Source organism: Phaethon lepturus, unplaced genomic scaffold, assembly GCF_000687285.1.
Source record: "Phaethon lepturus isolate BGI_N335 unplaced genomic scaffold, ASM68728v1 scaffold17827, whole genome shotgun sequence".
Lineage (NCBI taxonomy): Eukaryota > Metazoa > Chordata > Aves > Phaethontiformes > Phaethontidae > Phaethon > Phaethon lepturus.
Window position 1 is genome coordinate 9178 of NW_010551340.1, and position 13689 is coordinate 22866.

Below are 13689 nucleotides of genomic sequence, written 5' to 3' on the forward strand. Positions count from 1 at the left end.
TATGCAGGGCCGTCCCTTCTGGGCCGTGCATCGCCTGATCCTTCGGGAAGGATGGCCCATTCCACCCTGGCAGCCCTGGCACTTCCCTTGCCTCTTTCTCCTGAGACCCAGCCCAGCCCCACATGGCCCAAACCACTGCAGCCCCCACCGTGCTCCCAGGTGTGTGTGGGACAGCTCAGGCTGAAGGGGGTCAGCTTTGCCCACAGGGCAGGTCCCTGGCTCCTCTCTTGGAAGGGTGTGTGCTCCTGGCACCCTGCACAACAGCAGCCCAGAGGCAAATCACAGCGACAACGTAACAGCGGCGCTGACCACAGTTTTTCAGGCATTAAAGCCCACCGATGCGATGCAACTCTGACCGAGCGCTACAGTCACTAGAGCCTGGACTAAGCCAAAACCACCTCCAAAGAAAGGATGCCTGCAGCGCCCCGGCTCAGAGGGTGCAGAGACAGCGCATTTCCTTGCTGTTGGGCTCAGGAATAAGCTCCAAATAGCTTGAGAAAATGGGGTCAAATGGGATGGTTATGGCAGGGTTGAAATCAGTCTGTTCTTCCTTACTGAGGGCTGTGCATGTTTGGAAACGTGTCCTCTAGTGGATTCAGCATTGCTGAGAATAACTTGCAGTATTCTTACAAGTTGTAGCATATAACCCTTCCCCATTTGCAGATCTTCTGGTTTCCCAGGGAACATGCAGATGGTCAGCACAGCTGACATGACCTCTGACAAGAGACGTCATTGCCTGTGAGGCATCTGGAAGTAATCCCTACAGTTCAAAATGAGCCCTTGGCCCTCAGATGCATCTGCACTGCCGGTGTGACTCACCTGAGCCAGCCGTCAGCTGGGAGACAGATCGAGTGGTGCCTAAAGCAAGTCCCTTGGATTAAATGAAACAACACGCTCTCCATGGCACAGAGACTGTGGCACTCTCAGCACACCAAAGCACGCATGTGCATGTCATGCTACGGGATGCTGACCAGCTCACAACTCGCATTGCTCCAGGAACACTACTGGCCTGAATTAAAAATTGTGGCTGCAAGGGTGGAAACACAGGAGCTGGGCAGCTGCGCTTCCCAGGAGGGATCTTCCACCGCCTGGTCAAGCCAGCTTTTGCCATTCCAAAAAGCCAAGCAGAGAGCAGCACCACGGCAGCGCTGCCGTCTGCTTCGCCTCTGCAAACTGGTGCAGCTCAAGGCAGGACAAGATTTTGATTCTCAGCCTCTGGGCCACTCCCTCCTCTGGGCTGCCTTGGTGGCTGTGGGCCCTGGGGGCAGTTCTGCCAGCAGATGTTTCACCAACACCAGCTGATCTCCGATGCTCCCCAACCAAGCTCCATGACTCAGCAGCCAGGGAGAAGTAAAGCTCCTCTCCCCTCTGCGGTGTGGGAAGCATCCAGCACGGCGGGGAGCTGGGGAGCTGCAACTGGGAGGGAACAGTGGCTGCTTCTGAACTGGCTGGGAAGGGCTCTCTGCCTTCCTTCACCTTCCTCCAAAAGCAACGACTAATGAAGACACTTCAGCATAAAATTAGTAACAAGATGTAGCACACTTATTTTTAACAAAAAGTGACCTTCATCAAGCTCAGAGCTCTTTTTGCTTAATTTTTTCCAAAATGAAAGCCAAGTCAATCATGAAATGCCAGGAGATGTTAACTCTTTATTAATAAATTGATTTAGGAAGCCTTAGTGAGACAGGATTAATGGATCTGATGGTCAAAAGGACCACTGTAATCTTCTAGTCTGACCTGCTGCAGAGCACAGGTCTGGACTTCCTGCAGCCCACCAATCAAGGCAGTTGCAAAAGCGCTTATCTTTTAATCCACGCCATGAAGAGTCTCTGAAAAGTCACTACATTCTGGTCCAATTGTCAGCCTCACTGTGAACACAACGCTCTTATTTCCAGTTTTGTTTTCACTGACTTCCACTTACAGCCCCTGGCTGTGTCAGCTGAGTTCTTTAAATAGGGTTCTTTAAATATTGTGTTTCAAAGTATTAATGACTCTCTTACTCATGACTGCTTTATTTTACAGTATGAAAGTAATAATGGGCTTGATTCTGAACTCCCAAAACCATGTGGAATAAATTCATTCCTGTAATGGTTTCAATTTTACATTTGTGTAACAGAGACCAAACCCTCCTCCACAAAGGTACAAACCGAGCACATCCACGGGAGAGCAAGTCAGCTGTCCGTGCTCCTCTTGGCCGCCTGCTATATTGTGTAGACACTCTGAGCAGCTCAGTATGGAATGGTAAAAAGAGAGTCAGCCGTAAAGTGCTCCTTTTTTTGAGGAACAAATGAAAAGTTCGATTACCAAAGCATGTCATATGTCTGAGCCCAGCTCTGCGCACTGCTTGTCTGATATGTGGTTAGCTAACGACTCTATGATGTCAAGAAGGAGTAGCTGACTTAGGGAGCGGAGATTTGGCAACTTGGAGACCTTCAAGGAAAAGAAAAACAGAACAGAAAAAACAGAAAGAAATTAAAACCCTCCCCAAATCATAGTGGATGTAGCACCATTATACCCCTGCCACCCCACGTGAAACAGGCAGGTCAGGCAAGACAAAGGCTGGGCACGTACGGCGTGAAATCACAGTCGTGTAGCTGGGCTGCAGAGAACGGCCCACGGGGGCTCCAGTCATGACGTCCTGTGCTTATAGCCCCATTCCAGCTGCTGCTTGGAGGGGATGAGCATGGAGAACAGCAGAAATGCTGACCCCAGCACTGCCTCTCTGAGAAAGGAGTGTAATTGCTGTTTATATTGACAACTCTACTGCTAATGGATGCCAGCTAAGCACTCTCCTAAAAAAGCAAAGTTGGGCACCAGCACAGCCCTGAACTTTGAAGTCTGTGTGTTTCTACTGAGAACGTGACTCAGGACCTGATCTCTTCGCTCCTGTGTGCTCCTAAGAAGACGTCGTGCTTAGTGTCCATGCCGGTTTTGCGGGCGTGCCTCCTACAGTCAAAGCAGGTCACTGGAGCACCAGCCAACAAAAACCTTTGCCACGTCAGATATATGAGAATCTATCTGCAACAAACTTTAAGCTCTTAGGCTGTTCGGAAGCTCAACTGTTATCAAAAAGGAGCTCTACACATTCCTTCCTTCTCCACAACCTCACAGTAACAAGCCAGTAATCCCTCTTTCTAGAGTTATTAACATACATGCCCATCCTTGAAGGCAGACTCTGCCTAGAAGCCTGCCCACTTACCCAACCTGTATTAACTGATCTAATAAAAGATATTACCTCACTCTAAGACACTCAACTGTGATAAAGAATAAAGATGTCCTGAGCATCTTTTGAAACCCAGGAAGGAAATGGCTGAGTATGCTTTCAGAAGGAGCTCAGGACATGTGCTTGAAGTAATATCCCCAAAATAAGGGTCCGCGAGAAATGGGAAGGAAAGAGAACCCTTGAACACTGGTGGGAATGCTGCCCCTGCACCGAGGCACGCACTGTGGAGGAACAGATCAGGGTGTCAGTACAAACACTTCAGAACAGCAGTTTTATTACGGCTTTTGCACAATACTGACACACAAGAGACTAAAAACATGTTGCCCAAACTACCAAACCTCTGGGCGCAGCTCTTCAGTTAGTGTTCTTGCTGTGGGGAAAACTCCTTAACAGTCCGAACCAAGAATAGTGTTAATCAAGCTGGAAGAACAGGAGATCCCAACGGTCATCCACCCAGCCTGCCTAAGCCTTGATGACCCACCAGGCTTGTGCAGCTAGAACAAAACCCCCTTCAGAGCCTGTGGCTTGCCAGGGAGCAGAATGGCAAGCCTTCGTGCCCAGCCACACATAGAGTCACCCAGCGCCGGGCCAAAAATCACACACTGAAGCCTCTCAGGCCAAAGAAAAACATTGCATAATTAAGATTTCTTTGCACACATCTGCTTGACAGTCTTCCAGCCACATTTGGACGAAAACTGTTCTAACAGTTAACAGTTTAAATAGAAAACATTTCTACATATTCTGGTTAGTGGAGTACAATTGAGTAATGCCCTTCAGTTCAAATCTCTTCTGAAATGTCGCAATGTTCATTTCCCCCCAGTATGTTCTGGTGAGAATCGTGCCAACCTGTTTATCTTCCTGTGGCCTCCACTGGGAAGTTGAGACTGTGAGATTTCAGCTCTCAGGGACTGTAATGCATTGACGCCAAACCCGAGATGTCCCAGCCACCAGGCTATCCTGTAACCCGCGCGGGACCGTCCTCCATCCCCTGCTGAAGTTGGGCCACTCTGCAGGATTTGTGAGGCCAGAATACAACACCGCAAGATGAAGCCAGGGGTTGTAACCTCCCGCTGGGGACTCCACTGCAAGAGTGATTCCTGGATGCTGGCTCCACACTCAAAGCTTTTTTATGCATTTTCAGTTATTTCTGAATATAAAATGCATTACACTTGGGCAACTTAGGTATTTAATGAAGAGTCTGAATACCTCTCTCTGTCTCGTATCTAGATATAAACTGGACTGAGCGGTGCCTTCCTTCCCCATTGGCAGCAGTGGGAGTATTGTGAGATTAATATACAAAGATAGAGAGCTACTTGAATACTAACTAGGGAATTATTATCAATAAATGTGTAGTATCCAGAAATCCCTATTCCTAAGATTTATCTATCAATTCCAGCAATGCTAATAGTTGTGCAACAAACTGGTGACAGGCTGGGAAACTCTCATGGAGGGATCGTGTCTCATAGGAACAACTAAATAACAATGCCATTCTCTTGAGTGAGGACAGGAATATCAGCACATCAGGCTCCTGACCTTTCCTATGACTAATGCATCATCCCACAGGTCAAAACATGGAAACTACAGAAAGCTCAGCCAGGGCATGGTAATTTGCCTTTTGAGCACGTGACAATATAATATCTATGACAGAGAATACTTCAAGAGAAATATGAACAGCATATTCGTAACTGCTAGTGAGAGATTTGTGCCCTCAATACGTAACAATCTTATCTTGCTATACACGTGAGAACCCAAGGATGGCATGGCACAAAATTAACAGCCAGAACAAGTGGAAATGGAAGCAGTTCTGTGTACTTCTGTTTTGGAAGGTCTTCACATTTCCAGACCAGGCTGTTCTAGTCTTTTGTTTATGTTTAGTGTAAAAAGTATGCCTAGCAGACTTGTCAGTGAGTGTCAGTGATACAAAGCCAGCTCTCAGCTGTCTCACATGAGAAAGAATGAAATGGATTCCTATATTAATGTGTCTTTAACCACCGCAGTGACAGAGGACAGCAGCTCTCAAAAGGCCCAGAAAAGATGCAACCAACCTTGGTGAACTGGTGAACGATGATGTGCAGGCAGTGCCTCTTCATGTCCAGGGCCTGGGTCTTGTCAGCTGCCTCTAAAATCTAGAGCAAAAGCAACGATGTGATTCTCCTTCTGCATGGCTCAGAGTACAAGGCACAAACACTGTTCTGACTCAGAGGAGGTAATTCCTCTAAGCTAGGGAAATATCTCCATTTTTCATTACAAACATGAATCTTTTCTGAAGTATTAAAAAATAAGTCTTGGATTTAAAATGTGTGGAGTCCTCAGGAAATAATCAGTAGGAAACTGCAGATTTGTTTCAGAGCCAGCTTCCCTGAAGTGCCCCAGTGAGACTGGCACAGGCAAGGGCCAAGAGCAGTTAACGCTGGAATTGATTCTGCTCATGTTGCAGCGGGTTTGTTCTGCCTACCTAGTAGATGGTTTTGTAGGCTTTCTTATCACTGTATTTTTTGTTAGCTTAAACTTCATTGCCAGATCCTGTCAGCATTACTGATAAAACAAGACTGATGTCACCCGCACATCACCATTTGCCCTGGTACAAACATCTACCAAAAAAGCATTTGGAGTTGAGTGCTGAGCACACGTCTTAAAAATCCCTTTAGAAACACTGGTCTACAACGGGGGACGAGGAGCTCAAGAGGAACATCCCGTTGGCCAACTGAGCAATATCTGCTCAACACTTTGGCACAGGAGCACTAGTGACACAAAAAGCAGCTAAGGAAATAAAGTCGCTGAAGGCTGCGCTGCTGCGTACATGTTAACCATGCTGGGCCACTGTCATGAGAAGGCTTTGTGCAGTCTCAGTGGATGTCAGTTGGGAACTGACTCAGTGATCCTGGCACTGGGGGTACTCACTTGACTAGACCCTTTGGTTTTCCTGTATTTAAGTCAAGTGACAGTTAAAGCTGCTCGGGGACAATTACCTGGAGTACGTTCTCCACTGTGACATTCATTTCTAGATTCTGTTTACAATAGGCTTGCAGTCTGTTGTTGGAGAAGCCATAATAGTAAGGTGCAGCAAAGAGGTAGCTGTTAATCTCATTAAGGAAAAAAACATAAAGCAAAGGTAAGAGCACTGACTGTAAATACAAATCAATGACAGAAGTTAAAAGCAGTGCCTGTTAATGCAATCCTGACAAATAATCCTCCCAGGTTGTGCCTGGCAATCCAGAGCAAAAGGGAGGTGAGCTGCTGTACACGCACTTTAGACAGATACTTCAATTCCTTTAGGCTTAAGGATACAGGGAGTCTTCAGGAGGCATGTTTACTTCTCCATAATAAATGTATCTAAGCATAGATTCAAATGCTTGCTTGCTGGGAACCATTTCACCTATAGAAATATTCACTTGCCCATCTTCTGGCATGAAGGAACGGAACATGGCTTCAAAGTAACTGGAAAAGGAAATAAAACTGATGTAACACATTCTGCAGGCAGATAGTTTAATCCAGTATTGTTCAAAGGCTGCTATTAAGCACTGCAGCTTTCAAAGATGTAAATTCAGGTGACAATCTGGGTAAAACCACTGCTAAATTGGTGTTTAATATATGCCTGCCTGTGAGAGAACTCCAAATATAATCCCCCTAATTTCCATCAGCACTACCTGAAATTTGTCTCTGTTTCTTGAAAATTAGGACACATGGTGCTTTGATTTTTGTCTAATTTGCATAAGGCCCAGTAGAGAGCTTAAAGCATTATGAATTTCCTTGGTATCTACAGGCTGCCAATCATGCAGGGTTAAGAGCTGTGAAATGCTTCTGGTAAAATACCACGGTAACTAATACTGAATATTATTACTGGGACTGGAAAAAAATTGTGACAGTATTTGAATTAGAAATTTTATGTGAACATTTAATGTTTGGCGGAACATAAAGGTGCAGGTACACAGAACACACAAGCAAAGGACAAACCCACTTCACCCACATGCTGAGGAGGGAGAACAGCACCCATCTTCAGAAGGGTGAACTACTTGTCGCTGCAACAAAGTATGGGAACAATCTAGTCTCTGTTATGCACCGTTTTTTGTTATGCTTATTCGTACCCAGTCTTAAGTATCAGCTAGTGAGAAAGAGACTTGAGTTTCACATGATTTAAAATGGATGTTCACCATCAGAAAACTCTTTCTGACCTCAGTGGGCATCTGTTGCTTTCCACTTCACTGAAACCACCTTATGTTTTACACCCTTTTTCCCTTCCTGTGAGTTTACAGATTCTTTGTCTTGCAGTGCAGCTTCTTACACATCCTCTAGAGAATCTCTGCAGTTTTAATTTCCTCCTTTCCCTACTGTGTATCAAATTGAAAAAAATATTTAATCACTGTTGCTTAAAGACTTATTACACTCACTGAGCAAAGCTGCACCTAAATACTCCTATATACTTTATGCAGATACAAAGTTCCTTCCCATCTTCTAAAAAACCCAAGGTGACCCACAGATTGCACAACACTGCATTTTACACATACAGTATTTGTTACAGTTTTAGTGAACATTGAGTCACCTGGAGCGTGCTGCTAGGATTGCTTTATGGGCTGGCCGTGGGTGGCCGTCTAAGAGAAGGATGATATCACAGAATTCAGTCCCAGCTCCTTCTAGGTAAGCCTTCATGTCCTGAATTAAAGATGTTCCTGAAAGTTAACGTAGTGAAATACGTAAAGACATCATAGTCCCAGGTGACCAGGTGCTATCAAACTAATACATGGCTGAATTATAGCTCCAGCCCCTCTTTCCTTTGGGACGCTTGGGTAAGTGGGAGGCAGGCCCTTCCTCATAATCGTGGAGCAAAATGAGCTCCATCCTCCCCGCTGCAATCCATTACTGCCCATCCCAGAAACAAGCCTGGCAGCTCTGCTTTCAAACTGCTGACAGCAAACACACTGAAACGTGTTCTCCATAAGTAAAGAAATCTGGTGTTCCCTCACCCTCTTAATTATTTCCAAACACAAGGAATATAAAATTTTGTCTCTTCATGTAAAAAAGCTTTCCCAAATCCTCAATAAAGGCTTCTTTTATCCAACGTTTTAATTAACTTTTGCAAATACACAATAACTGAGAAATGGAGCACATTCAAGTCTGATCCAAATTCGCTCATATTTTAGAAGTTCATCTTTCAATTTTTTGACGTTTGGGTCTCTCGCACTGTTCCAGCTCTGGCTACAGAAGCTGGCTATGCCATCTTCCCGGGCAGCGCGCCTCTCTTCTCCCTGGGACAAATGCCAGCCAAAGGCTTCTACTTGACCTTCTAGGACTGGCTTCTCCATCTTTCTCGCCAGCCTCCAATTCTTTTTGTGTAGTATTCCAAATCAATATCAGCAATGCCTCTGAACTTTGCCTCAACAAATTTCATTATTAATTCCTTTTTCTGTGTCAAGATGATAAAATCTTGAATAAGACTAGTCCCAAATCAGTCCTTGATGTATTCCATAACAGAACCGTAAATCAAATCTTCTTCCAGCAGAACCACAGAATGACCATTAGTACAGGTTACTTATCTTCTAAAAGTCTTCTCCTCCCTATTTTCTCTTCCTTTCTTCCATTAACTTTTCTTTTTCTTGGTCAAATTTTCCATGTTTCCCCACTCCACCCCTTCTCACAAGGTCTACCTTGCCAGCACTGGCTTACTGCCGTGATCCTCTTCCCCACTCTCACTCCTTCTTCAGTGAAAACCTATGAGCAGGCAAACCCCCCACTCAGCTTTGTTACCTTCTACTCCACTTAAACTGCATGTCCACTGCCTTTTTTTTTGAACCATTCTTTATAATCTTATGTTTCTTCTGCCTCTTCTCTCTCTGAACAGAATCAGGATATTTTATTGCAAGAAGAACACAACTATATTTAACAAGACTCTTCACGTATTTTGATGGGGATACTGTTCGGATTGAAGCTTACTGGAAAAAGAACCGGCATGCCCTGTCTTAGTCTGAGAAACAGCCTAAGCACAGTTACATCAACGGAAGAATCGGTGGTCTGCAGTGGTCTACTCCCTAGGCTGTTTCCTAGACTAAACCAACCCGTAGCAATGCAAAAACAGCACAACTAATTACTTTATAAAGCATAAAAGTTACCGATGTCAAGTGGCTGATCGGAATGTGTTCGAACAGGAGGTTGCTGTTTTCTCCGTACAATCTCCACTATGAGGGATGAAGAAAGATGCTCAAACTCCTTCATCATTATTACCTGATTAAAATGTGATTCCTTCACCACAAAGTTCAGGCAATGTTCCTTAAAAAAAACCCAATATTAATAACAAAATTACAGTTAACAGGAAATTCAGGACAATTCCAAGCATCTAGAAAAACCTGACTAAGAAATAGTAACAAAGAAAAGATTAATTGTCTCCCATCCAAGTGCTCCAAAGCTTTCTAAAAGAGGAATCTCAGGAGATGCTGAAAACCTCATGGAGCCAACTGAGATTGGCTGCTATCTCATAATAATTCTTTATACAATTAGGTACCCAAAGTTAATTTGAAGGGTGAAGAGATCTTAACTCTTAACACTATCCATTAAGGGTACAAATAGTTTACAGGGTTTCCTTGTGTGCATTTTGCATTAACCTTTTCTGCATAGCTTGCAAACAGTCTGAAAGAGCTCTTGTACAACAAACTCACTAGAAAAATCAATCTGTTAGAAAGGTGACAAATGAACCAGACTTAATGCTAAACAGTTAAAAGGCCAAAAAATGGCACTTCATTTTGCCAGTGCGAACCAAGGCTTTCCCTCAGGACACTTTCATAAGCAAAAAATATAATCTATACCAGCTCACCATATGGCGAGTACAAAATTAATTCAAAGAATAATTACTATTGTCCACCTTCTGCCAAGTTATTTCACCTCGGATCTGCAGGGATCTGTCCAGGACCCATCTGTAAAACGTTTTAAACAATGACTAGGATGCCAGAAAGGGCAGCCTTCTGCAGATGGCACCTACCGATGAGGACTAACGCGCACTTGAGAAGACAGGATGCCAACTCAGGGTGATCCTGATCAAATGGAGTTGTGTGGAAGAGCCCCTGTCACCCTGCTGGGAGCAAAGGCAGGTGGAGGTAGCAAGCTGATCTGAAATTATTGGCACTAGATTCACCAGTGCTGAGATACTTGCTTGAGCTTCTGGGTAGCTAAAGGCTTCATGGTCCCATGCACCAAAGGCTGTGCCAGCATTATGTACTTGCTGCTGACTCTGCTGCTGTCCTCCTGGATGCCTTTCCTTTCCCATACCCAATGTATAGAGTGCCTGAGGAAGTGCTGGTGTGTGCTGGGTTTCTCTAGCCTCACTCTGCTTGCAACCATCAGCTGTGTGGCCAACTCATGTGCACAGGCTGCTCAAACAGGCATTGCATGATCTTGCACTGACTCTTGGAGTTGGGTGAAGGAGCTGCTTCTCTGCAGCTTTAGGCAGCATCAGCTCTCGCCACTGTTGGTGGGAACCAGACCATCACAGCAAATCGTGGTCTGAAGCCTGCACATATCGACTCTGTCATGACTTTCAGCAAATGCCTAAAAGCCCTTGACCCACTACCTAGAGACAAAGAATCACAGACACATTTTGTTTTTCAGTAGAGTGTTTTCCAAAGGCATGAAAACAGAATTTAGTTTTTCATCAGACCAGGTGAAAGAACCTGTTTGCAGTCTCTGTATAAAACAGTGGGACCAGAAAATGCACCGGTTCCATCTGGCTGCAGTGAGAGTGAACTGAGGAAGAGCCAAAGTCACTCTGTCCTTTACATCCTACAGGCAGATATGCAAAAATATCAAACACTTATTGGAAAAAACCTACATAATGTTCATGAGCAACTGCAGGACAATCCACTCTAACATAACTCAAGCAACTATAGTTATAGGAAAGAACTGAATTTGCAAAAGTTGATAGCTTTTGCAAAGCATTCATTATGTCGATTTTATTTATTTTAATTTCTTACCAGTTACTTTGTATGCAAAATGTGATTACCTTTAGCTGATCCAGCTGAAGTTTGTTAGCATTTTCACACACAATGAGCACATTCTGCAGATCTACAGATGCTTCAATATATTGAAGGCAGAGCTGTTCCAGTCGAGAGAGCTTGAAGTTTAAGGCTAGTTTGTATACATCCATGATAAGTAACACATCCTGCACATGACCTGAAATTACAAGTAGAAGAATGCTGGAGAGCTCACAAAACAAAACGAGAAACTTTTCTCAAAGTGTTTCTTTTTATTTGAGCATTCGGAGTGGCAGAACGGGCAGCGATCGGAGTATTTTTATGGAGAAAAAAATTCCATTGCTGGTTAGACAAAATCTGAATTGATACTAAAAAAGGAGTTTCAAAATTGAGGCATGAAAGAGCCACCCCAAAAGACTTTTTGGACAAAGATTTTGTGACAACCTGGATCACAATTTTTTAAAACCCTCAAAAGAAGCTAAAGTCTCTAAAAACATTGACAAGCTCCAAAGCTAGCAGCATGATCTTCCAAAGTGCTCAGCTGCTAACAGCTCTGTGGAAGTCCTTGGTTTTTAAGCAGTATTAGCAATCAGCTCCCTGATCTTGACACACCCTTACGAAGGCACTCTGTTTGTGCCCATTACAGATCTGAGGCTGGTCTAGAAGAGAGGGCTGAAGTAAGAGAGGGGCAGCGGGGACCCTTGTAGGCCACTGCAATGAGGCTACTGGGACACCAACTCAAGGAATAATCCTCTACAGTCTTTGCTTTCCTCACAGGAGATCTCTGGCCATCTGCTGTGATGACTTTTTGATAGAGAAAAGCCTTCTTGCACGTCACGTGCCTTCCCTGTGTCTAATCAGGAAAATCCCCTTTGATAAGCATGCCCAATTCTATTAGCTCAGCCTCTGGATGGGTCCCCAAGGTGCTGCCCTCTGAACTGAGAGGAGGAACTAGGAATACAAATGGTCAGGACAGGGCCACTGAGGGTCCCAGCAGTCAGGTAAGCACCAGGGAGAACGTTTGATGGGCTGGAGAGGAGGGCAGCAGGCTGCCTGGGAAGCCTATAACAAAGGGAAGAGAACAGTGTGATAATCCCTTCTTTGGCCTGATCCTGTCCTGCAGTGAGCACAACGGGCTGAGAGTGGGATGTGGCAATGTCGGCAGACACCAATGAGAAGGTTCTCTCATCCTCATTAATTAGGCTTGCTCTGAGACAGGCCACCTCATGGGGAAAGCACCTCACGGGGAAAGCCTTCGGACAACTGCATACAAATTACTATTTTCCTGAGAATTACCTTCCATAGAAAGGAAAGATCCTGGACTGAAACTGAAGCAAAGCCTCCAGCATTAGGATAGCCGTACCCCACTTTTCACGCCTGTGCCACGTGGCTGCAGCTTCGCCAGCCCCCCCAGCTGGGGCCACCCCCCCGGCCATCCAGTCCCACCCCCACAGCCCAACGGGCCTCATCGCTCAAACACCGCCATGAGTTCGATTTACTGTGTGGGAGCCGAGAGCGCTCTGGCTACTACCTCCCAGCCCGTAAGTGTTTTTAACTCGGGGATCTTCAATGAATGCATCAAATGGATTGTTCCTTTCTTGAGGCATTCCTTTGGATCGGCATTCTGAAGAGATGATAAATACTGGCTTGCTCTGCCTTTCTGTGTGGGCTCAATTTGCAATGGATCAAAACAACACCAGAAAAAGGAAATAAGCCAACCCAGGATACATGGTCCTTCCAGGCAGGCCGCTCATGATGTTCAAAATACCATGAAATTTTTGTTCGTTTGGTTGGTTGGTTCTGCTTGCACCTTTTGGAAAGATCAAGAACCTGCTTTTCCTTGATGTTTGAAAAGAACTAGGAAATATCAAAGCACTTTTAGTATGCTTTGATAGAGATCAGCTTTTCTTAAATCTCAGGTAAATAATTAAGCGCTTGAAGCAGCATTGATCGTCTGCAAATGCTTGATCTTGCTCTGTATCAAAATAAATGTTTGCTCCCCAGTTCCTGGTATTTTTTTATCCTGCTGTCCTACCTTTGCGAGGGTATTTTATTTTATCCGTGTATAGAAACTGCATGAGAACCTCGAAGGGTTGCGCCTCAGCCTCTCGGATGGGCACTTCCAGGAGCGGCTGCAGGCGGCACAACTTGACATTCCCACCAATCCCATCTTTCTGACACGTCGCATGTCCCTCATCTTCAATATCTTGCTTTGATTTCTGAGACAGAAAAAACACTCAAACATGGCAACAAGGCTGTGTCAGCTCACACACATTACTATCAAACCAGAGGAAAGATCCTTCTCATTTACTGCACAATCTTCAAGACCAAGATCTCATCATCTTTGAGGTTATCTTCAAGATAATAAGGAATTCATACGACTTACTGTTCCATATCCTGTGACAAACATGCATCAGAACAAATGTGAGGTCCTGGATGAAGCTCAAAAGCAGGACCTCTGAAAAAGGGAGGAATGAATTCCACTGAGCTCACATTTCTGCCCTCAGCAGG

General features: G+C 44.8%; 1 protein-coding gene across 1 annotated transcript in view; it reads right to left on the minus strand.

Moving 5' to 3' along the window:
- Positions 1 to 2086: 2086 nt before the first annotated feature.
- Positions 2087 to 13689, minus strand: part of LOC104623717 (leucine-zipper-like transcriptional regulator 1) — a gene marked incomplete at its 5' end in the record, with an annotated part of 20610 nt that continues 9007 nt past the window's right edge. The window contains 8 exon segments of the mRNA XM_010290885.1: positions 2087 to 2430; positions 5269 to 5349; positions 6193 to 6298; positions 6512 to 6661; positions 7764 to 7890; positions 9328 to 9484; positions 11208 to 11377; positions 13214 to 13397. Coding sequence (XP_010289187.1) covers positions 2314 to 2430; positions 5269 to 5349; positions 6193 to 6298; positions 6512 to 6661; positions 7764 to 7890; positions 9328 to 9484; positions 11208 to 11377; positions 13214 to 13397 — 1092 coding nt within the window.